Consider the following 24,384-nt stretch of genomic DNA (forward strand, 5'->3'; position numbering starts at 1 on the left):
CCATGCACAGTCACATCTTGCATTCCCAGGACGCCGGCACATGGCTCCACAGTGTGGGCTTTTGTTAACATGTCAGTTGCTGACAATAGTGTTGTCATCTGCAGCCTGTGCTGTCAACGCATAAGTCGCGGTATGCCCAACACTCATCTAGGGACGACCGCCTTAAGAAGGCACCTGGCCTCCCATCGCCGAGCCCAGTGGGAGCAAGTTGGCAACACCATCAGAACCCACAAAGCCACACTCCCTGGCTCCACGCCCTGCCTCTTCTCCTTCTCCTCTCTCCTCCCATTTGTCCTCCACTCCACCTTCCACTGTGCCATCATCGTGTTCATCTGGCAAAAGAGAGGCTTCTGTAGCCCAAATGTTCGAACATAAAAAGTTGATGACACCGGATAACCATCTTGCCCAACGGATGACCGCTGGCTTTTTGGAACTGCTAGCCCACCAACTACTGCCATATAAACTGGTGGACTCGGAGGCCTTTAGAAAGGAAGGAAATATTTCTCCAAGAAGGGAATCCCAGAGCTATATGGCCATGTTCAGTGGCAAGTGACTGCATCTCTGGCACACAGTGTCGGTGCCAAGATACATCTGACCACAGACACGTGGTCTAGCAAACACAGGCAGGGAAGGTACATAACTTTTACTGCCCACTGGGTGAACCTTCTGATGGCTGTCAAGCATGCAATCCGTGGCACCCGTGTGTATTTGGTGCTACCACCACGAACTGCATGCAGGCCTGCCTCTTCTTCTCCTCCTCCTACTCCATCCTCCCTGTCCTCTTCGGCTGACTCCTCCTTTTCCACTGCTACCACCACTTCTGCTGCACCCCAAAAGCTCCTCAGAACCTAATCGACGTGCCAGGTGAGACGTTGCCATGCTGTGATGCGGCTGTTGTGCCTGGAAGCCAAGAACCACACCGGTCCTGCACTGCTTTCAGCTCTGCGGTCGCAGTCCGATCAGTGGCTAACCCCGCTCAATTTGACAGTTGTTAAAGTGGTGTGCGACAACGGTGCCAATCTGCTGAGCACACTGAAACAGGGCAAAATGACACATGTCCTGAACTTCGTGCAGCGATTCGTTTCCAAATACCCCGGGGTCCAGGACGTCTGGTATGGCGCGCGAACAGCCGCGCACCGCCGGTGCCTGCGTATGCGGTCGCAGCGATGACGTAGGATGGCCGCGCTCTCCAGAGCACAGAGCGTCCCACATCAGAGCCACGACCACCGTTCGCACGCCATACCAGACATACATCACGTTACTATCAGAAGGAGTAGCAAAATCAAGAGGCAGGTTCAGTACAGATGAGGGCACAGAGGCAGTTCCTGGTGCATGCCAACTAAGCGTGATGTTAGAGGAACGCACTGATTATGGCTGTGTGTCTCTGTTGTCACTTGAGATGATGTTGAAGAGTGAGTCAACCATTCCATTACAGCTGTATTATTGGTCAAAACGCGACTGCTCAATGACAGTAGCAGCTCTGGCCAGCAGCTCTGCAGCTGCTGATACGACCACCCCTTCTTCTCCTGCTACTTGTGTTGGCTACAGCAAAAATGTTTCCACTGCCCATGCCTTTGGAAGGCGTAGGCAACTGTCGGCCATAGTGTACAGTAATTGTATCAGTAATGTAACAGATTAACTACGAATGTCGCAGCAGTTGAACAAGATAAACGTGGCGATATATTAGACTTCCCTTTAATACTGAGTCTGACGCACAGTACATCTATGTGTAAAATTACAGATTAAGGCCTCTTGCACAGGACCGTGTGTCCCCCGTGCCCATATTGCAGCCCACATACGGCAGGTCTGCAATGTACGGGACACCGGCCGCGTGTATTTCGCATTACGGAATGCGTCCGCTAATCCGGAAATGCGGTGTGGAACAGAACGGAAGCACTACGGAGTGGTTTTGAGGGGTTCCGTTCTTTTCTTTACATTCTGCAAAAAGATATAACTTGTCCTATCTTTTTGCGGAACGGACGGATTGCAATCCACATGCGGCTGGCCCGCGGTTGGTGCATGTGCATTGTGGACCGCAATTTGCGGGCCGCAGCATGGGCACTGCCAGCACACGTTCGTGTGCAAGAGGCCTTACTGTGAATGTTGCAGCAGATGAATGAGATAAACACAACCTGCAGTCTCCCTATTCTCTCCCTACATTCTCAAAAAAACTCTCCCGATGATCTCCCTGCACTCTCCCTCTCCTGTATTTTTTTTAACCATTTGCAGCAACAATGTGCCTAGTGTATTTGCACTTGTCACATCTTTCCCAATGCTCTGCTCACAGTGAAATTATGGAGACCGCACGGGTTAAAGCTTTTACAGAGCTGTGACATCACAAAGGATGGCTATCTGTGGATTGGCTGGCTGCATGGCATTATGGGTGACCTCACATTCCTGGACTTCTTACTTTTACTATATAATTTAATTTTTCCTAAACTTTGGATCAAATTCCACTTCAGATGCTTTGATTTGTCATCTTCATTAACTTCTTCCTCTCCTGCCAAGACTCCTCCTTGTCCTCAGCTCCATCATAAGACATCTATGATGGAATTTTTGACAGCATTTCTGACCATGAAAAAAAAATTCTCCACCAGCAATTAACTTGTCTACAAGCTAAAGCCCCACCTGTCCATGTTGCTGGCCGTGCAGTCACTGTAGTATCATTGTAGTAGTGCCTTGTACTCTCACGTTTGGAGAATTGGGGCCACTCCATGAGATTCTCTCTGTGCATCAAGCTGCACTCCACAGTGGACAACTGGAGCAGCTGTTATGGGGAGGATCTATAGATGTTTTCCACAGCCCACTGGGTCAATGTTTTATGTAGCAAAAGAGAGGTAGCACCCCAGCAACATGGCCAGGTCCTTTTGACCACCTCCTACCATATCATGGGCCTGGCTCTCACAGCAGGCATTTATTTTCTTCCTCCACCTCCTCCTCCATGGAAACTGTCCCATCCCCAACAGCAGCAGAGAACAGCGTCGCTCGCACTATTCCTCCATGATATCAGATGTGTCAAGTCAAGCATTGCCACGACATGTTGGAGATGATCTGCCTGGGCGACAGTAGCCATAACAGCGAGCAGTGTCAGCTTAAAGTACATCAAGCAGCAAACATCCTGCTGGCTTTCACCCTGCTGATTGGGCAAGGTGGTCAGCGACAATGGGCCCAACATCCTGGCCACCCTGAACCTGAGGGAAATAACACATGCTTGTGTTATTTCGAGGTTGGGCAGTGGCATCTCATGTTGTTCATGCTGCAGTTGTCCCTCCCTCCCCTGATGCTTATGGAACAGGTAGCGACGAAGGAGGAGGAAGAAGAACAGCTAACATATCTTACTGTCCACCCTGTAGCTGTTGGGGACCGACAGTGAGAAACTCGCTTGGGGGAAGAGGAAGATGAGATGCTGCCACTTGAGGATGAAATAGAGGAGGAGAAAGAGGATCATGATAATTATGGTGACACTGGCCATGACACCCAATGGTCTCAGTGTGGGGCAGAAGTGGAAAGAACTGGCTTCCTGGGCATGCTGGCAAGAATGGCGACCTGAAGACTCACTTGCTTGCACAGTGACCGGTGGTTTGGTGATATCAAGCAGTCTGATGATTACTGGATAGCCATGATTTTAGACCATTGCTATCAAGGAAAAATGGGGGAATTTTTTCCTCTCACAGAAAAGGAGGACATACAATAGTATTACCAGGAAACACTGTGTATGCAGCTTGCCGCCAGCATGTCTGAAAGGGAGGCCCCTCTCCACCCCTAACAAAGTCACCCCCTTCCCACTGCCATGAGCAGCAGGAGCCGCAGCAGCAGTAGCAACAGCCATTTCAGTCTCCTCAACATGATGCAGCAGTTTTTCCATGTGCAGCGCTAGGCTGAGGCCAGTCAGCAAGCTGATAGCTCCCGCCTCAATGCCCAGGTTCAGGCCTACCTATACTATGGCCAGTCTCTGACACATACCCTGTTCCTTGATCTCCATGGATTTCTGGTCAGGCAGACTGGAACTGCCGCCTCCATTAGCCACTGCTGCAGTCTGCTGACCATCATCATCTGTAAGAGTGCTGCTGACTCCAACATGCTGCTGCCTTTCTGCCAACATGTACCACATGTCTGCTGTCACTGCCTCAGCTGCTGCTCCTTAATTAATCCCCTACTGCCACCATCATTAATGCAAACCATCTGCCACCATTACTTCTATCACTACTACTATTACTACTACTACTACCCATAGACAGCCTTGTATGCGCCATGCTATGCTGCTTCTGTTGCCACTTTTTTTTCTGACAATCAACACTTGTGTGTGTCGTATGGACAGGCATTCTGACCCTGTCAACGCTTAGCCCCCGAACAAGCTACTTTAAAAAACAATTTTTTAAAATCCCATAACTCCATGTATGTTTAAACATCATCTGTTCTCGATAAGCATTTAACACTGTAACAAGTTGTCCTAAAAATTTTGAGTCCTAGGAGGCTTGAGCGGGTTATACTGTACAGTCGTGGCCAAAAGTTTTCAGAATGACACAAATATTATTTTTCACAAAGTTTGCTGCTAAACTGCTTTTAGATCTTTGTATCAGTTGTTTCTGTGATGTAGTGAAATATAATTACATGCACTTCATACGTTTCAAAGGCTTTTATCGACAATTACATGACATTTATGCAAAGAGTCAGTATTTGCAGTGTTGGCCCTTCTTTTTCAGGACCTCTGCAATTCGACTGGGCATGCTCTCAATCAACTTCTGGCCCAATTTCTGACTAATAGCAACCCAATTTTAATAATAACTTCTTGGAGTTTGTCAGAATTAGTGGGTTTTTGTTTGTCCACCCGCCTCTTGAGGATTGACCACAGTTCTCAATGGGATTAAGATCTGGGGAGTTTCCAGGCCATGGACCCAAAATGTCAACGTTTTGGTCCTCGAGCCACTTAGTTATCACTTTTGCCTTATGGCACGGTGCTCCATCGTGCTGGAAAATGCATTGTTCTTCACCAAACTGTTGTTGGATTGGTAGAAGAAGTTGCTGTTGGAGGGTGTTTTGGTACTATTCTTTATTCATGGCTGTGTTTTGGGGCAAAATTGTGAGTGAGCCCACTCCCTTGGATGAGAAGCAACTCCACACATGAATGGTCTCAGGATGCTTTACTGTTGGCATGACACAGGACTGATGGTAGCGCTTACCTTTTCTTCTCCGGACAAGCCTTTTTCCTGATGCCCCAAACAATTGGAAAGAGGCTTCATTGGAGAATATGACTTTGCCCCAGTCCTCAGCAGTCCATTCACCATATTTTCTGCAGAAGATCAATCTGTCCCTGATGTTTTTTTATGGAGAGAAGTGGCTTCTTTGCTGCCCTTCTTGACACCAGGCCATCTTCCAAAAGTCTTCGCCTCACTGTGCGTGCAGATGCGCTCACACCTGCCTGCTGCTATTCCTTAGCAAGCTCTGCACTGGTGGCACTCCGATCCCGCAGCTGAATCCTCTTTTGGAGACGATCCTGGCGCTTGCTGGACTGTCTTGGACGCCCTGAAGCTTTCTTAACAATAATTGAACCTCTTTCCTTGAAGTTCTTGTTGATCCTATAAATTGTTGATTGAGGTGCAATCTTAGTAGCCACAATATCCTTGCCTGTGAAGCCATTTCTATGCAACGCAATGATGGCTGCACGCGTTTCTTTGCAGGTCACCATGGTTAACAATGGAAGCACAATGATTTCAAGCATCACCCTCCTTTTAACAGGTCAAGTCTGCCATTTTAACCCAATCAGCCTGACATAATGATCTCCAGCCTTGTGCTCGTCAACATTCTCACCTGAGTTAACAAGACGATTACTTTAATGATCTCAGCAGGTCCTTTAATGACAGCAATGAAATGCAGTGGAAAGTTTTTTTTGTGTTTAAGTTAATTTTCATGGCAAAGAAGGACTATGCAATTCATCTGATCACTCTTCATAACATTCTGGAGTATATGCAAATTGCTATTATAAAAACTTAAGCAGCAACTTTTCCAATTTCCAATATTTATGTAATTCTCAAAACTTTTGGCCACGACTGTATACCAACTTTCAGGGCAAAACGGTTGAGGTCTGAACTAAAATAAAAAAAAAATGAATCTAACCGTTTCCGAAAACAAATCTCGAGTGGTTCGCTCATCTCTAGATTCATACTTACCCGCCTCCACACTGCCGATGCTGTGTTCATTTTCCGATCCCTGCAGTGTTGACATCTAGCATTGCATGGGCATGGCCACATACTCTGCTGCAGACACTGGCTGGCTTCAGCGGTGATGTGCTGCTTGTGGAGAAACCCTTTAAAGGGGGCATCCCACAATTAACATTCATTCCTTTCTCCACAGTATAGGTGATACATTTATGAATGCTGGAAGCTCCACCATTGTAATCATAAGAAAAGGGGCCCATGGTTTCCATTCCTCCTCACTGTAGTAGAGCGGTTGTGTTTAAATAAAGCAGTGGTCGAGTATGTGCCCTACTATTTTATTCGGGTCTCACCTAGAAAAGTGAGTACTGTACTTTGAATGGAACAGTAGCTAGCATGCTCAATCACTGCTCCATTCAAACTTCTCTCTATGGTTTTTCAGTGAAGATGAACAGGGGACTTGAGACTCTAATAACTGGTGGGGGCCATGCAAACAGACATTTATAAACTATTCTGTGGATAGATGAAAAACGTCTGTTGTAAAAAAAACTAACAAAAAAAATCTTTTAATATTATATTGGTGGTAGGCTGAAGTTAACTGCATATGGGGTTGTGAATGTGAGAATGTTGTGTGTGTTACATAAATGGAATATGACATAGTAAGTAAACTAATGGTGTTGTCCATTGTTGGTTCACATATTAGTATAGAATAGCATAGGTAAAAGGATGATGGTAGAAAGGTGCCAATTTCTCAAAATCAAATTTGATTTGCTCCAAATACTGTCGATTCAACTCAAATTTAAAGTGCCCAAATTTCCCTTAAAAGTTGTATATGACATTCTGATGTGAATAAATGACAGCAACATACAGGTGAAACTCGAAAAATTACAATATCGTGCAAAGTTCATTTATTTCAGTAATGGAACTTAAAAGGTGAAGCTAATACTGTATATAAGATAAACTCATTACATGCAAAGCGAGATATTTCAAGCCTTTATGTGTTATAATTTGGATGATTATGGCTTATAGCTTATGAAACCCCAAAGTCGCAATTTTGAGGTACCCTTTGCTTAGGGGGTATGGATTAATTAGCTGACTAGAGTCTGACACTTTGAGCCTAGAATATTGAACCTTTTTACAAAATTCAAATTTTAAGCTGCAATAATGCAATTCCTTTTAATTTGCATTACTGAAATAAATTGACTTTTGCACGATATCCAAATTTTTCGAGTTTCACCTGTATATGGCTATGGATGAACGGATAATACCTGGTGGCAGAAAACATCCTGCTTAAAATAAAATTATACTTTTTAGTGGCAGATGCCTTCTTATCTGTTTTCTTTTATGTGAAATGGTGTCCACAATTCTGAACAATTTGTTCGGGACGAATCACAAAAGTTTTGAATTTGCCGAAATTCTAATTTGATTTGTATAGGTCACTCATTTTTAGTTGAATAACTATGCCACACACAGGTCATTTTGCCTCTAAATCCAACAAGCATCCTGGCATTTCCCGATTGCTTGATACGTCAATGAAAATAATTTTGATTGTTACTATTTACTATACGATACTATAAATACTATTTATATGTAGTAGTAGAGTTACATGACAATGTATAGATTCATCAAAAATGATATAGAAAATTTGAAAGCAACTCCATAGTCTACTATGATGGATGGGACAAATTACAATTTCCTGGAACAGATAATTTTGTAATATACACAATGATAATCATTTTCTGGTCTTATCATTAGCAGTCATTGTCACCCATATGGCCACCATAAGAGATATGTAAAGCTATTTTTACTTTAAGCTCTTTATCATTTAAAAAGAATATAACGTTTTTTCTTATCCAATCTTACCAGCAAGATGCTCCAGATCAAAAATCTGCCTAATATTTTGTGCGGGGACTTGCGGTAAAAAAGAATGATCTTCCCAGCCTACAGAATTAAATGCAAAAAAGAGTAAAGCATATAATTAGTTCTGCAAGGTACTTACACAGCTTTAAGATTTTAGTGATAGTTATTACAGAGGATTCTAACAAGGTATACTTCTACATCTACTTCTATGCATCTACCACTGATTTAAGAGTTTCTGTGTTCTGTCACCTGAAATACCTAAATTAAACTGGCTGACATTGGCAATGTGCTAATATCAGCTGAACCTAACTAGCCTATTCCTAGTTTTATCCATGCCCCCGTTACTCCATAAATGTAACTTTTATAATATGCAAATTAGCCTCTAGGAGCGGGGGGGGGGGGGGTGTTGCTCCTTGCGATTTAGTATTCAGCTCAGGCATAGTGAAGGAAGGACGCTCACTGGCTGCCGACTTCCTTAATGCCCCTGTCCCGAATACTGAACGGCATGCACGAGATTTACCATGAACTCAGGGCCGGCAGGAGGATGTGAACGCTGCCTGGCCCTGTCAATCAAGACTTAGAGAAAGGTGACAGAGGTTGGAGCCTCTCGGAGCAGGAGCAACGCCGCCCCTGCTCCTAGAGGCTAATTTGCATAATATTATAAATGTTATGAAGTAACAGGGGCATGAATAAAAGTAGGAATAGGCTAGTTGCCGTAGGTTCAGCTGACATTAGCACATCCCTAATGTCAGCCAGTTTAATTTAGGTATTTCTGGTGACAGAAACCCAACAGGATTCCCAAACCAAAGAAAGTGTTAATTTCATGGTTATTGCATTGGGGCTTGATTAGAAGCATCATGTCTGTTATCTACAGGTATATTGATTATTATGAAACTGAAGGTGGAGTAAAAATATCATTGTGAATATGATGAGACTAGCCACAGATTCTCTGTTTAAAACATAACATATTATTACTGCATAAACTAAATATTCAATAAAATCTCAAAAAGGAAATAAATTACCAAAAAAGAAAGGTCATAGTGTGGCTCACTGTGACACGGGTTGTTATGTTGCTCACCTTTGTGCTCTGGTATACTGGCTACGGTAGATTCCATTTAGATTCCATGCAAGACAGAAAAAAAAGTCCTGTCAACAGGACTTTTTTCTCTCCGTTCTGCATAACGGAAACCAGAAGCATCCATTATGCTTTCCCATAGACTTCCATTAAGACGGAAAGCAAAACGGAATGCCCTTTAAAAGCTTCCATTTTGTTTTCATTCATAATACAAGTCTATGGGCAGCATAATGGATCCGTCCTTCCGTCTTATGGATTCCGTTATTTTCCGTTATAGCCATTTTATAACGGAAAGCCATAACGGAATCCAGAACGCAGATGTGAACCCACCCTAAGCTGTGGGTTTGGTGGTCAGTCTGTCTCCAGCTTTGCTGGGTGCAGGATCTATGCACCTGACCTGGGGATATTCCATCTGCCCTGTCTGTGTGGTCACCTAGTGAGACATCGAGTTCATCTTGCCTGGGTCCGTGTTTTGTGGTGCAGTTGTCTGTTCAGCCATAGACTAACTCCGCATGGGGAACAGGCATCTACTAGTCTGAGTCTATTCCTTACGGGTGAGGGTTCCTGGGTTCTCCGGAGGAGGACATCTAGTTATTCAGCAGCTCTGCCTGTGACCGCCATGTGTCGTTCTGCATGGGGTCCAGGCATCTGCTTGTCTGCCTGTTTGGGCAACTCTGTCTGTGATCTCCATGTGTCGTTCCGCATGGGGTAAAGATATTTGCATGTCTGCCTGTTTGGGCAACTCCGTCTGTGATCTCCATGTGTCATTCCCCCCCATGGGGTAAAGATATTTGCTTGTCTGCCTGTTTGGGCAGCTCTGTCTGTAACAAACACCAACAATTACAATACCACACTATGTACAGTGGATATAAAAAGTCTACACACCCCTGTTAAAATGTCAGGTTTCTGTGATGTAAAAAAATTAGACAAAGATAAATAATTTCAGAACTTTTAATGTGACCTATAAACTGTACAGCACAATTGAAAAACAAACTAAAATCATTTAGGTAGAGGGAAGAAAAATATTTAAATAAAATAATATGGGTGCATAAGTGTGCACACCCTTAAACTAATACTTTGTTGAAGCACCTTTTGATTTTATTACAGCACTCAGTCTTTTTGGGTATGAGTCTATCAGCATGGCACATTTTGACTTGCCAAGATTTGCCCACTCTTCTTTGCAAAAACACTCCAAATCTGTCAGATTGCAAGGGCATCTCTTGTGCACAGCCCTCTTCAGATCACCCCACAAAGTTTTAATCGGATTCAGGTCTGGGCTCTGGCTGGGCCATTCCAAAACTTTAATCTTCTTCTGGTGAAGCCATTCTTTTGTTGGTTTGGATGTATGCTTTGGGTTGTTGTCATGCTAAAAGATGAAGTTCCTCTTCATGTTAAGCTTTCTAGCAGAAGCCTGAAGGTTTTGTGCCAATATTGACTGGTATTTGAAACTGTTCATAATTCCCTCTAGCTTAACTAAGGCCCCAGTTCCAGCTGAAGAAAAACAGCCCAAAGCATGATGCTGCCACCACCATGCTTCACTGTGGGTATGGTGTTCTTTTGGTAATGTGCAGTGTTGTTTTTGCGCCAAACATATCTTTTGGAATTATGGCCAAAAAGTTCAACCTTGGTTTCATCAGACCATAAAACCTTTTCCCACATGCTTTTGGGAGACTTCAGATGTGTTTTTGCAAAATGTAGCCTGGCTTGGATGTTTTTTTTTCGTAAGAAAAGGCTTTTGTCTTGCCACTCTACCCTATAGCCCAGACATATGAAGAATACGGGAGATTGTTGTTACATGTACCACACAGCCAGTACTTGCCAGATATTCCTGCAGCTCCTTTAATGTTGCTGTAGGCCTCTTGGTAGCCTCCCAGACCAGTTTTCTTCTTGTCTTTTTATAAATTTTGGAGGGACGTCCAGTTCTTGGTAATGTCACTGTTGTGCCATATTTTCTTCACTTCGCTGTGTTCCATGGTATATCTAATTGCCTTTGGAAATTCTTTTGTACCCTTCTCCTGACTGATACCTTTTAAAAATGAGATCCATCTGATTCTTTGGAATCTCTCTGTGGACCAAGGCTTTTGCTATGGGATGCGACTAAGAAAATTTCAGCAGAACTTTATTTGGGGTTACTCAGAGGCACTAAATGATGGCAGGTGTATGCTGACTCCTATTTAACATGATTTTTAATGTGATTGCTTAATTCTGAACACAGCTATATGTCCAGTTAAAAGAGGGTGTGCACACTTATGCAACCACATTATTTTAGGTTTTTTTTGTTTTCTTCCCTCTACCTAAAAGTTTTCAGTTTGTTTTTCAATTGAGTGGTACAGTTTATAGGTCACATTAAAGGTGGAAAAAGTTCTGAAATCATTTATCTTTGTCTCATTTTTTTACAGCACAGAAGCCTGACATTTTAACAGGGGTGTGTAGACTTTTTATATCCACTGTATATAAATAGTACATCTTTATTAGAACATGATCAATAAAATAAAAATAATAATCACATTAAAAATTCACAGTTCTTGATGGACACCACATGTCGCCAACCATGTTTCTGGGATCCTAAATAATGGTCTAATGCATGAACTATTGACTAATAGGAAAATGTCCCCTCACCCCTGATCATATAGGTGTTATTTTTGTCAATTTTTCTCTCCTCTCTAATCAACCCAAATGATATAGCAGAAACCACAGTTTTGCCAACATCCACAATAAATACAAAATAGTAAAAATATACCAGAGCAAAGGATCCAAAAGACTGCGGTATCGTCACCCTGACGTACGTTTCGCCCAAAGCTTCTTTCTTCCATAGAATGTAGAGATGGTTGCCTGTAATGACGATGCAGGGAGCTTCCCACTTAACGAATCCACCCCCCTCCCGCCGATGCTCCACACTGCTGGTCTGTGCAAGGGGGGAGGGGGGGGGGGAAGCGGGCAAATGAACGAGAACAATTTTGTCACCAGCCTGCCAGCCAATGATCGTGGCTGGCGGGCTGGCGATTTTTAAAATGTCAAATCACAAGCCATCTAACACATCATATTAGTAAATATGATGTGTTAAATGGCTTCCCTGCTCCTCTGCTGGCCCTTTTGGTCGGTTGGTTCCAGCAGAGGAGCAGGCTTCACAGTGAGTAGCACCAAACACCACACATAGCCCCAGATCACCCCCCTGCACCCGACTTAACCCCTTGATCACCCCTTCTTGCCCCTGTCAATCACTAGTGAAAGGGAAAAGTGATCAGTGTAAACTGTCACATTTTTTTTTTCACTGTTATTGACTGTTAGGTTTTAGGACAGTTTAGGCACCTTGGTTAGGTAGTTTAGCGATCGGCCAGCCCACCGCACTGCAGTCACTTATTCGCTGATTAGCGTATCGCTAATCAGCATTTGTACTTTTATAGTATCTGTAACTGATCACAGTCAGATCTATAATAGTATTAGTGTCACCTTAGTTCGCCCTCCACCCAAAACGCAGTGTTTGCCCGATCAGGCCTGATCGGTCGCCCACACGTGCGTTCACCCACACCCGCCCCGCCGCAGTGACAAAAATTATTATTTTTTTGATCACTGCACATTCACTTCACAAGCGCTGCGGCGATGAAAAAAATCAGTTTTGATAATTTTTATCAACCGCAGCGGCCTCCGGTACTTCGCTAGCCTCCCATTTGTAAGACAGGCTTGCTTTTTTTCTTGGGTAGTCTCAGGGAATACCCCTAAATTTAGTAGCCCAAATGTCAAACAGGGGGTATTCTTCTGAAGAGGCCTACAGGCTTCTGACCCAGTCGGATGAGGAATGGGAACCCTCATCTGATGAATCTAGCGGGTCAGAATATGAACCTGTAGAAAGCAGTGGCAGTCTGACTCAAAGTTCGGACGATGAGGTTGAAGTCCCTGATAGCACCAGGCGTACCCGGCCCCCGTGTCGCTAGACCACAGAATGCGCAGGATCCGCTTCAAGGGCAGCAGAGTGGGGCTGGCGCTGTCGGTTTACGTGGTGAGGCATACACCAGCAGCGCAGCCCATCCTGGACCTAGTACCAGCACTGCTGTACAACATGGTGAAGTGGCGAGCACCAGAAGGGCAGTTGAAGCTGGTACGGTGGCACGTGCAGTAGTTACCCCGTCGCAGCCACCGCACAGACAGGCCCGTAGAGCCCCTAGAATCCCTGAGGTGCTGGCAAACCCTGATTGGCAGTCCCAACTTCAGCCGCACCTGTAGTTCCCCCTTTCACCGCCCTGTCTGGAGTTCGGGTTGAGACAGCTCAGATCGGTTCGGCCCTGGGATTTTTTGAGTTGTTCTTGACTGCGGAGCTCTTGGACTTAGTTGTGGCAGAAACAAATCGGTATGCCACACAATTTATAACCGCCAACCCGGGAAGCTTTTATGCCCAGCCTTTCTGGTGGAAACCAGTCCAAGTTTCCGAAATTAAAATTTTTCTGGGCCTTCTCCTCAACATGGGTCTAACTAAAAAGCATGAATTGCGGTCATATTGGTCCACAAACCCAATTCATCACATGCCCATGTTCTCTGCTGCTATGTCCAGGACACGATTTGAGACCATCCTGCGTTTCCTGCACTTTAGCGACAACACCACCTCCCGTCCCAGAGGCCACCCAGCTTTTGACCGGCTCCACAAAATTCGGCCCCTCATAGACCACTTCAACCAGAAATTTGCAGATTTGTATACCCCAGAGCAAAACATCTGCGTAGACGAGACCCTAATACATTTTACCATGCGCCTTGGCTTCAAACAATACATCCCAAGCAAGCGCGCCCGGTATGGGGTCAAATTGTATAAGCTCTGTGAAAGGGCCACAGGCTATACCCACAAATTTCATGTCTATGAGGGAAAAGATCAGACCCTGGAGCCGGTCGGTTGCCCCGACTACCTGGGGAGCAGTGGGAAGACAGTCTGGGACTTGGTGTCACCCTTATTTGGCAAGGGGTACCATCTTTATGTGGACAATTTCTACACAAGTGTGGCCCTCTTCAGGCATTTGTTTCTAGAACAGATTGGCTGCTGTGGCACCGCGCGAACTAGTCGCGCGGGCTTCCCCCAACGGCTCGTTACCACCCGCCTTGCAAGGGGGGAGAGGGCTGCCTTGTGTAACCAAGAACTGCTTGCGGTGAAATGGAGAGACAAGCATGACGTTTACATGCTCTCCTCCATTCACGCAGACACGACAATCCAAATTGAGCGAGCAACCCGTGTCATTGAAAAGCCCCTCTCAGTCCACAACTATAACCTTCACATGGGAGGGGTGGACTTCAATGACCAGATGTTGTCTCCGTATTTAGTTTCCCGACGCACCAGACGCTGGTATAAGAAGGTGTCTGTATATTTAATTCAATTGGCTCTGTATAATAGTTTTGTTCTCTACAGTAAGGCTGGGAGAACAGGATCCTTCCTCAAATTTCAGGAAGAGATCATCGAGAACCTCCTGTATCCAGGAGGTTCCGTGGCCCCATCCACCAGTGTAGTTAGCCATCTACACGAGCGACATTTCCCCAATGTCGTTGCTGGTACCACAACCCAACCGTCACCCCGAAAAAGATGTTGTGTCTAGCAGGAGTGGAATAAGGCGTGACACCCGCTATTTCTGTCCTGACTGCCCTGACCACCCTGCCCTATGCTTAGGGGAGTGTTTCCGGAAGTACCACACACAGGTACACCTAGCATAGGGATCACATCTCACCAGGACAGGCACACAGGGCTATTAGGGCCCATTCACACACAGAGCTGCTGCAAGCCTCTCCTTTCACCTGGGACAAAGTGCATAATGCACTTCGCCACATCTTTGGGTGATTTGCGCTTTGCACGTTGTCCCATGAAGAAGGAGACGTTTGTCCTATAAAGGTAAAAAATAAATAAATAATCACCAGTAAGCAAAAAGGTTAATGTTCAGTTCAAAAAGTTAAAGTTTATATGTTCTGTTCAAAAGTTATTATAAAGTTAATAAAATTATTGCGTTGCGGCCTGGTCTTTTCTTTATTTTTTATTTTTTTTTACCTTCCAGGTGGACCAACCGATCGACTAGCTGCAGCACTGATGTGCATTCTGACAGAAGCATTGCGCTGCTGTTAGATTACACACAAGTCGGTGTATGCAGCGCTGCAAGACGAGATTTCTCCTCTGCAGTAAAAGATACGTTTGCCGAGGCATATGAGGTGGCGGTGTTCATATGCCTTGGCAAACACTTTGTATATAAAAAAAATATATATAAATCCCGGCAATGATTTATTCATCCACATCGATTGATGTCAGGGCCAGGGCATACGAGCTAAGTGGGTATGGATGTTGGGCTGAGCTCCTATGTCCTGGTAGACGCCTTTCCCCTCCTTTTTTTATTTTTTGGCAGAGATTTTTTCATCCACATTGATCAATGCGAATGAAGAAATCTGTGCCGTTCATTTTTTTCGTTCAGCCCAGAGGCTGAACGGGAAAAAAAAATCTCATTACCTGTATGTCATGGAACCATGAACCAGACGTACAACAAGAGATAAGTGGAAAATAAGAAGGTTTTATTGAAGAGCAAGCCGTAGCAAAGTCCGAACGGATGGCTAAACCGAAGCAGGGTCTTGCGGAGACAGAGGTCAGGAACCAGAAGGGTAGTCAGACGAAGCCGGAATCAGGAACCAACGGGGTAGTCAGACGAAGCCGGAATCAGGAACCAACGGGGTAGTCAGACGAAGCCGGAATCAGGAACCAACGGGGTAGTCAGACGAGGCCAGGATCAGGAACCAGAAGCAGCAGCAGTCTTGGAAGCATGTGAACACAGGAGGACCAAGCAAGGAAATGAAGCCACAGACCTCCTATATATATGAGCTAGGCATCCAGCTCCTCCCAGTGGGAAGGAGGAGCCGCAGGGTGGGAGGCTACAAGAAAACCCAGAAACCAAGATGGCCGCCAGCACATGTCAAACGAAGGGAACAGCAAGGAGGTAAGACCATGACAGTACCCCCCCTCTCAAGGGCCCCTCCTCCGCGGAGTAAGGAACGGTTTCTGAGGGAAGCGTGCGTGGAAGGCTCGGAGCAAGACAGGAGCATGGACATCTGCGGAGGGAACCCAGGAACGCTCCTCTGGACCATAACCACGCCAATGGACCAAAAACTGCACCCGGCCGCGGACCAGGCGTGAGTCCAGGATATTGCTTACCTCATACTCCTCACGATTGCCCACTTGGACCGGACGAGGCCGAGGAATCGAGGAAGTGAAACGATTACACACCAGTGGCTTCAACAGGGAGACATGAAACACGTTGGAGATCCGCATGCCAGGAGGAAGCGCAAGGGCATAGGCTACCGGGTTTACCCTGCGAAGCACTCGGAAGGGACCAACAAAGCGAGGCGCCAGCTTGGGAGTGGGCACTCGAAGGTTGAGGTTGCGGGTGGACAACCATACGCGGTCTCCGACCTGGTAGGAAGGAGCGGGCGCTCGTCTGCGATCAGCCTGGAGTTTCTGGCGCTGCGCAGAGACCTCAAGGGACCTCTGGATCTGTACCCAAGAAGCACGTAGGACGGAAAGGTGATCCTCCACAGCCGGAATATCCTGGGGAGAGAATACCTCCGGTAACACGGCAGGTTGGAACCCATAATTGGCCATGAAGGGAGACGTCCCAGAGGAAGAGTTCACCGCCGTGTTCCTGGCAAACTCAGCCCAAGGCAGGAGGTCAACCCAATTGTCTTGGTGATCGGAGACATAGCAACGAAGGAATTGCTCCAAGGCCTGATTGGATCGTTCTGCGGCCCCATTGGACTGAGGGTGGTAGGCCGAGGAGAAAGAGAGATGAATCCCCAACTGGGAGCAAAAGGCGCGCCAGAACCTGGACACAAACTGACTCCCCCGATCCGACACAATCTCCTTGGGCAAACCGTGCAACCGGAAGACCTCCCTGGCAAAAATCGAGGCCAACTCTTGTGCAGAGGGTAACTTCTTGAGAGGAACACAGTGGCACATTTTGGAAAACCGATCCACAATCATGAGAATGACCGTATGGCCTCGGGATGCAGGGAGGTCCACAATGAAATCCATCCCCAGGTGTGACCATGGACGCTCCCCGGTGGCTATGGGTTGCAAAAGGCCCAACGGAAGGTGCCGAGGGGACTTACTCTGGGCACAAACGGAGCATGCCGCTACATATGCGGCGATGTCGGAACGTAGAGAAGGCCACCAGAACAGACGTGAAATCGCCCAGGACAGCTGATTCTTTCCAGGGTGCCCCGCGGCCTTGGAGTTATGGTAGGTTCGCAACAACCGAGTGCGCAACTCCTCAGGCACAAAACATCTGCCGTTGGGTCTCCCAGAGGGAGCACCAGATTGAGCCGCCAAAATCTGCTCACCCAGAGGAGAAGTCAGGCTGGTGCGAATAGCGGCCAGGATCTGATTCGGGGGTATGACCGTAGTCGGAATCGACTCCTCCCCGGACAGCTCGGAGTACTGCCGTGATAAGGCATCCGCTCTGATGTTCTTGGAGCCGGGTAGGTAGGAGACCACGTAATTAAAACGTGACAAGAACAGAGCCCATCTGGCCTGACGTGGTGTCAATCTCTTGGCCTCAGAAAGGTAGGTCAGATTCTTGTGGTCCGTCAGGATGAGAACCGGAACCACCGAGCCCTCGAGCAAGTGCCTCCATTCTTTAAGGGCCTGCACGATGGCCAATAACTCCCTGTCACCAATCTGATAGTTGCACTCCGCGGAAGACAGTTTCCGGGAGTAAAACCCACAAGGAAGCAGAGGACCCTCTGGTGTTCTACGCTGAGACAGGAGGGCGCCTACTCCCGTCTCAGACGCGTCCACCTCGAGGACAAAAGGCAACCCAGGGTTGGGATGCGACAGAATCGGAGCCGACACAAAGGCGGACTTTAGAGCCTCAAAAGCTCGGATGGCCTCGAGCGGCCAGACCTGCGGATTACTGCCCTTCCTGGTCAGATCCGTGAGAGGCTTGGCTAGCATGGAAAAGTCCCTGATGAACTTCCGATAATAATTGGCGAAGCCCAAAAAGCGCTGCAGGGCACGAAGCCCACTGGGCTGGGGCCACTGTAAGACAGCCGAAACCTTCTCAGGATCCATGGAGAACCCCTCAGCGGAAATGATGTAACCTAAGAAGGTTACCTGGGATCGGTGAAATTCGCATTTCTCAAGCTTACCGAACAGCTTGTTCTCTCGTAAGCGTTGCAACACTCGTCTGACATCCAGAATGTGGGCCTCCATGGATGCAGAATATACCAAGATGTCATCCAAATAGACCACCACACACTGCTGCAACAGGTCACGGAAAACATCGTTGATGAATTCCTGGAAGACTGCGGGCGCATTGCACAACCCAAAGGGCATAACCAAGGATTCATAATGACCGGTCCTGGTGTTAAACGCGGTCTTCCACTCATCGCCCGCCTTGATCCTTACCAGGTTATATGCCGCCCTCAGGTCGAGTTTGGTAAAGACCGTGGCCCCTTTGAGGCGATCGAACAGCTCGGAAATCAAGGGTATCGGGTAAGCGTTCTTGATCGTGATGCGATTGAGACCCCTGTAATCGATGCAAGGCCTCAACTCGCCGCCCCTCTTTTTCACAAAGAAAAATCCAGCCCCTGCCGGGGACGAGGATTTGCGAATGTGTCCGCGTGAAAGCGCCTCCCTCACGTACTCCTCCATGGCCTCATTCTCCGCTACCGACAGTGGATAGACTTTGCCACGAGGAGGAACGGCACCGGATTGTAACTCTATGGCACAATCGTATGGGCGGTGCGGAGGTAGGGCAACCGCGCGCACCTTATCGAATACATCCCGGTACTCTTCGTATTCAGGAGGCAACAGAGAGTCCGAGGAAGTACACAGCAACTTGACAGGCCCATGGATGCAACTAGCCCCACACTGCGGTGACCACGAGAGGATCTCGACCGATCTCCAATCGAAAGTCGGATTATGCTTCTGGAGCCAGGGGTACCCCAAGACCACCGAGTAGTGTGGAGACGAAATAACCTGGAGACAGACCGACTCTCTGTGAACGGCACCAATGGCCATCCCCACTGGAAGGGTCTCATGAGTCACGTGTGGCGGCAGAAGGGGTCTGCCGTCTATCGCCTCAAGAGCCAGTGGGGAACCTCGAGGCTGCAGAGGAAAGGCATGTGGCAGCAACTCGAAGTAAATGCCCACCTGGTTAAGGAAACCTCGGCACTGAGTTGGCTCTCCCCCAAAGCGCTGTGGAAGGGGGGCAGAACCGGTCATACCCTGAAACCCCACAGGCGCAGCAACAGGTGTCAGGGTAGACTCTGGCGCAACAACCGGAGCAGCAGTAGGAGCGGGCCCAGGAGCGACAACCGACCCATCGGCAACGGAAGCTAAATGAGCCGTGCGTTCAAGCAGGGTTTGCAACGCCACAGCGAACCGACCCAACAGGTGATCCTGCTGATCAAGTCTGGCAACCAGCGTAGGTAGCGAGGGTGGCCCTGTACCGTCAGAATTCATGGCTTGGTCCTAATGTCATGGAACCATGAACCAGACGTACAACAAGAGATAAGTGGAAAATAAGAAGGTTTTATTGAAGAGCAAGCCGTAGCAAAGTCCGAACGGATGGCTAAACCGAAGCAGGGTCTTGCGGAGACAGAGGTCAGGAACCAGAAGGGTAGTCAGACGAAGCCGGAATCAGGAACCAACGGGGTAGTCAGACGAGGCCAGGATCAGGAACCAGAAGCAGCAGCAGTCTTGGAAGCATGTGAACACAGGAGGACCAAGCAAGGAAATGAAGCCACAGACCTCCTATATATATGAGCTAGGCATCCAGCTCCTCCCAGTGGGAAGGAGGAGCCGCAGGGTGGGAGGCTACAAGAAAACCCAGAAACCAAGATGGCCGCCAGCACATGTCAAACGAAGGGAACAGCAAGGAGGTAAGACCATGACACTGTATGCTCAATATAAGGAGAATAGCAGAAACTCCTAATGCTGGCCATACATGTAATGATTGCGGAGACCCTCAAATGCCAGGGCAGTACAAACACCCCACAAATGACCCCATTTTGGAAAGAAGACACCCCAAGGTATTCGCTGAGGGGCATATTGAGTCCATGAAAGATTAAAATTTTTGTCCCAAGTTAGTGGAAAGTGAGACTTTGTGAGAAAAAAAAAATCAATTTCCGCTAACTTATGCCCCAAAAATTTATTTTTCGATGAACTCGCCAGGCCCCTCATTGAATACCTTGGGGTGTCTTCTTTCCAAAGTGGGGTCACATTTGGGGTATTTATATTGCCCTTGCTTTTTAGGGGCCCTAAAGCGTGAGAAGAAGTCTGGGATCCAAATGTCTAAAAATGCCCTCCTAAAAGGAATTTGGGCACCTTTGCGCATCTAGGCTGCAAAACAGTGTGGCACACATGTGGTATCGCCGTACTCAGGAGAAGTTCGGGAATGTGTTTGGGGTGTCATTTTACATATACCCATGCTGGGTGAGAGAAATATCTTGGTCAAGTGCCAACTTTGTATAAAAAAATGGGAAAAGGTGTCTTTTGCCGAGATATTTCTCTCACCCAGCATGGGTATATGTAAAATGACACCCCAAAACACATTCTCCTGAGTACGGCGATACCACATGTGTGACACTTTTTTGCCGCCTAGGTGGGCAAATGGGCTCATATTCCAAAGAGCACCTTTTGGATTTCACAGGGCATTTTTTACAGATTTTGATTTCAAACTACTTCTCACGCATATGGGCCCCTAAAATGCCAGGGCATTATAACTACCCCACAAGTGACCCCATTTTGGAAAGAAGACACCCCAAGGTATTCCGTGAAGGGCATGGCGAGTTCCTAGAATTTTTTATTTTTTGTCACAAGTTAGCGGAAAATGATGATTTTTTTCATTTATTTTTTTATTACAAAGTCTCATATTCCACTAACTTGCGACAAAAAAAAAAAAAAATTCTAGGAACTCGCCATGCCCCTCACAGAATACCTTGGGGTGTCTTCTTTCCAAAATGGGGTCACTTGTGGGGTAGTTATAATGCCCTGGCATTTTAGGGGCCCATATGACTGGGCGGTTAATGTACAAGGTTACAGTCTGTTTAGAAAGGATCGTCAAAACCGGAGAGGGGGAGGGGTCTGCCTTTATGTAAAGTCCGGTCTAAAGCCCACACTCCGTGAAGATATAAGTGAGGGACATGAACATGTGGAGTCAGTGTGGGTAGAGATACATGGAGCTAAAAACAACAATAAATTACTAATAGGAGTTTACTCTAAACCACCTAATATACCAGAGTCCACAGAAAATCTATTACTAAACGAGATAGACGAGGCGGCAAATCATAATGAGGTGGTTATTATGGGGGACTTCAACTACCCAGATATAGACTGGGAAACTGAAACTTGTATATCTCATTAGTGTTGAGCGCGAATATTTGAATATCAATTTTTTTTCGCGAATATCGGCACTTCGCTAATTCGCAAATATTTCGAATATAGTGATATAAATTCGATATTTCGAATATTCGTTTTTTTTATTTTTTTTATTGTTATATATTTTTCTTTCCCACTTCCCTAAAGTTGTTCTTACCTGTCCTTTTGATTCCTGGCTTCCTGGCTGCTCCAGTCAGTGCCCGTTGCCGCTTCTGTCGACTTCCATGCTCATAGAGCGTCCCCATCACCATGGGAACTTCTCCATATACTAGAATGTACTGTCGGATTTGAGAATTACGTTGAAATCGCAATTCGATTATTTCAAGTTATAATAATCGAATTTCGATTTTAACTTAAAGGCTACTCTCCTATTGAAATAGCAATGTGAATAATTCAAGTTATAAAAATCGAATTTCGATTTTAACTTAGCATTGCTATATTCTATATTCGTTAATTCTAGCCTAATATGGAATATAGCAGTGCTAAGTTAAAATCGAAATTCGATTATTTAAACTTGAATTAATCGAATTGCGATTTCAACTTGGACCTGGTTTACTATGGTTGGCTTGGTAGAATTAGCGAATATGACGAATATATTCGTCATATTCCACAAAACGAAGATAACGAATGTATTCTGCATCTTCGTTTTTGCTACCTATTCGTCAACTTCGCAAATTCTAGCAATCATATAGGAAAGTTTACTATAGAGACAGCTAAGTTTAATTCGCTATGCGATTATATGACTGCTTTTTTTTTTATAAATAGTATAATTATAAAAATTATCAGGTATTATAATTATTCTATTTCTTAAAAAAAAAGCAAAGTAATATAATCACATAGTAAATTAAACTTAGCTGTCTCTATAGTCAACTTTCCTATATGATTGCTAGAATTAGCGAAGTTGACGAATAGGTAGCTAAAACGAAGACGCAGAATACATTCGTTATCTTCGTTTTGTGGAATATATAACGAATATATTCGTCATATTCGCTAATTCTACCAAGCCAACCATAGTAAACCAGGTCCAAGTTGAAATCGCAATTCGATTAATTCAAGTTATAATAATCGAATTTCGATTTTAACCACTCCAGGACCGCCGTACGCAGGATTGCGTCCTGCCGGCGGTCCTGCTCTTCTGGGTGGACGCATATACGCGTCCTCCCGCGAGAGCCGAGATTTCCTGTGAACGCGCGCGCTCACAGGAACGGAAGGTAAGCGAGTGGATCTCCAGCATGCCAGCGGCGATCGCTCGCTGGCAGGCTGGAGATCCGAATTTTTTAACCCCTAACAGGTATATTAGACGCTGTTTTCATAACAGCGTCTAATATACCTCCTACCTGGTCCTCTGGTGGTCCCTTTTGTTAGGATCGACCACCAGAGGACTCAGGTAGGTAAGTACAGTAGCACCAAACACCACACTACACTACACCCCCCCCCGTCACTTATTAACCCCTTATAAACCCCTGATCACCCATGATCACCCCATATAAACTCCCTGATCACCCCCCTGTCATTGATCACCGCCCTGTCATTGATCACCCCCCTGTCAGGCTCCGTTCAGACGTCCGTATGATTTTTACGGATCCACGGATACATGGATCGGATCCGCAAAAAGCATACGGACGTCTGAATGGAGCCTTACAGGGGGGTGATCAATGACAGGCGGGTGATCACCCATATACACTCCCTGATCACCCCCTGTCATTGATCACCCCCCTGTCATTGATCACTCCCCTGTAAGGCTCCATTCAGACGTCCGCATGATTTTTACGGATACATGGATCGGATCCGCAAAACACATGCGGACGTCTGAATGGAGCCTTACAGGGGGTGATCAATGACAGGCGGGTGATCACCCATATACACTCCCTGATCACCCCCCTGTCATTGATAACCCCCCTGTAAGGCTCCATTCAGACGTCCGCATGCGTTTTGTGGATCCGATCCATGTATCCATGGATCCGTAAAAAATCATGCGGATGTCTGAATGGAGCCTTACAGGGGGGGTGATCAGTGACAGGGGGGTGATTACCCTGATCACCCCCTGTCATTGATAACCCCCCTGTAAGGCTCCATTCAGACGTCCGCATGCGTTCTGTGGATCCGATCCATGTATCCATGGATCCGTAAAAAATCATGCGGATGTCTGAATGGAGCCTTACAAGGGGGGTGATCAGTGACAGGGGGGTGATCACCCTGATTACCCTGATCACCCCCTGTCATTGATAACCCCCCTGTAAGGCTCCATTCAGACGTCCGCATGTGTTCTGTGGATCCGATCCATGTATCCATGGATCCGTAAAAAATCATGCGGATGTCTGAATGGAGCCTTACAGGGGGGGTGATCAGTGACAGGGGGGTGATCACCCTGATTACCCTGATCACCCCCTGTCATTGATAACCCCCCTGTAAGGCTCCATTCAGACGTCCGCATGCGTTCTGTGGATCCGATCCATGTATCCATGTATCCGTAAAAAATCATGCGGATGTCTGAATGGAGCCTTACAGGGGGGGTGATCAGTGACAGGGGGGTGATTACCCTGATCACCCCCTGTCATTGATAACCCCCCTGTAAGGCTCCATTCAGACGTCCGCATGCGTTTTGTGGATCCGATCCATGTATCCATGGATCCGTAAAAAATCATGCGGATGTCTGAATGGAGCCTTACAGGGGGGGTGATCAATGACAGGGGGGTGATCAGGGAGTCTATATGGGTGATCACCCCCCTGTCATTGATCACCCCCCTGTCATTGATCACCCCCCCCCCCCCTGGTAAGGCTCCATTTATACAAATTTTTTGTTTGTTTTTGTTTTTTCTTACTAAGTCTCATATTCTACTAACTTGTGTCAAAAAATAAAATCTCACATGGACGCACCATACCCCTCACGGAATCCAAATGCGTAAACATTT

At 46.4% G+C, this 24,384-nt stretch overlaps 1 protein-coding gene across 1 annotated transcript in view; it reads right to left on the reverse strand.

Moving 5' to 3' along the window:
* The window catches only part of LOC122942431 (heparan-alpha-glucosaminide N-acetyltransferase-like), a 458,936-nt gene that overhangs the window by 152,739 nt on the left and 281,813 nt on the right, over nt 1-24,384 (reverse strand). The window contains exon 9 of the mRNA XM_044300048.1: nt 8,016-8,093. Within this exon, the coding sequence (XP_044155983.1) occupies nt 8,016-8,093 (78 nt within the window). The remainder of the gene's footprint in view (nt 1-8,015; nt 8,094-24,384) is intronic.

This window comes from Bufo gargarizans, chromosome 6, assembly GCF_014858855.1.
Source record: "Bufo gargarizans isolate SCDJY-AF-19 chromosome 6, ASM1485885v1, whole genome shotgun sequence".
In the NCBI taxonomy this organism is placed as follows: domain Eukaryota; kingdom Metazoa; phylum Chordata; class Amphibia; order Anura; family Bufonidae; genus Bufo; species Bufo gargarizans.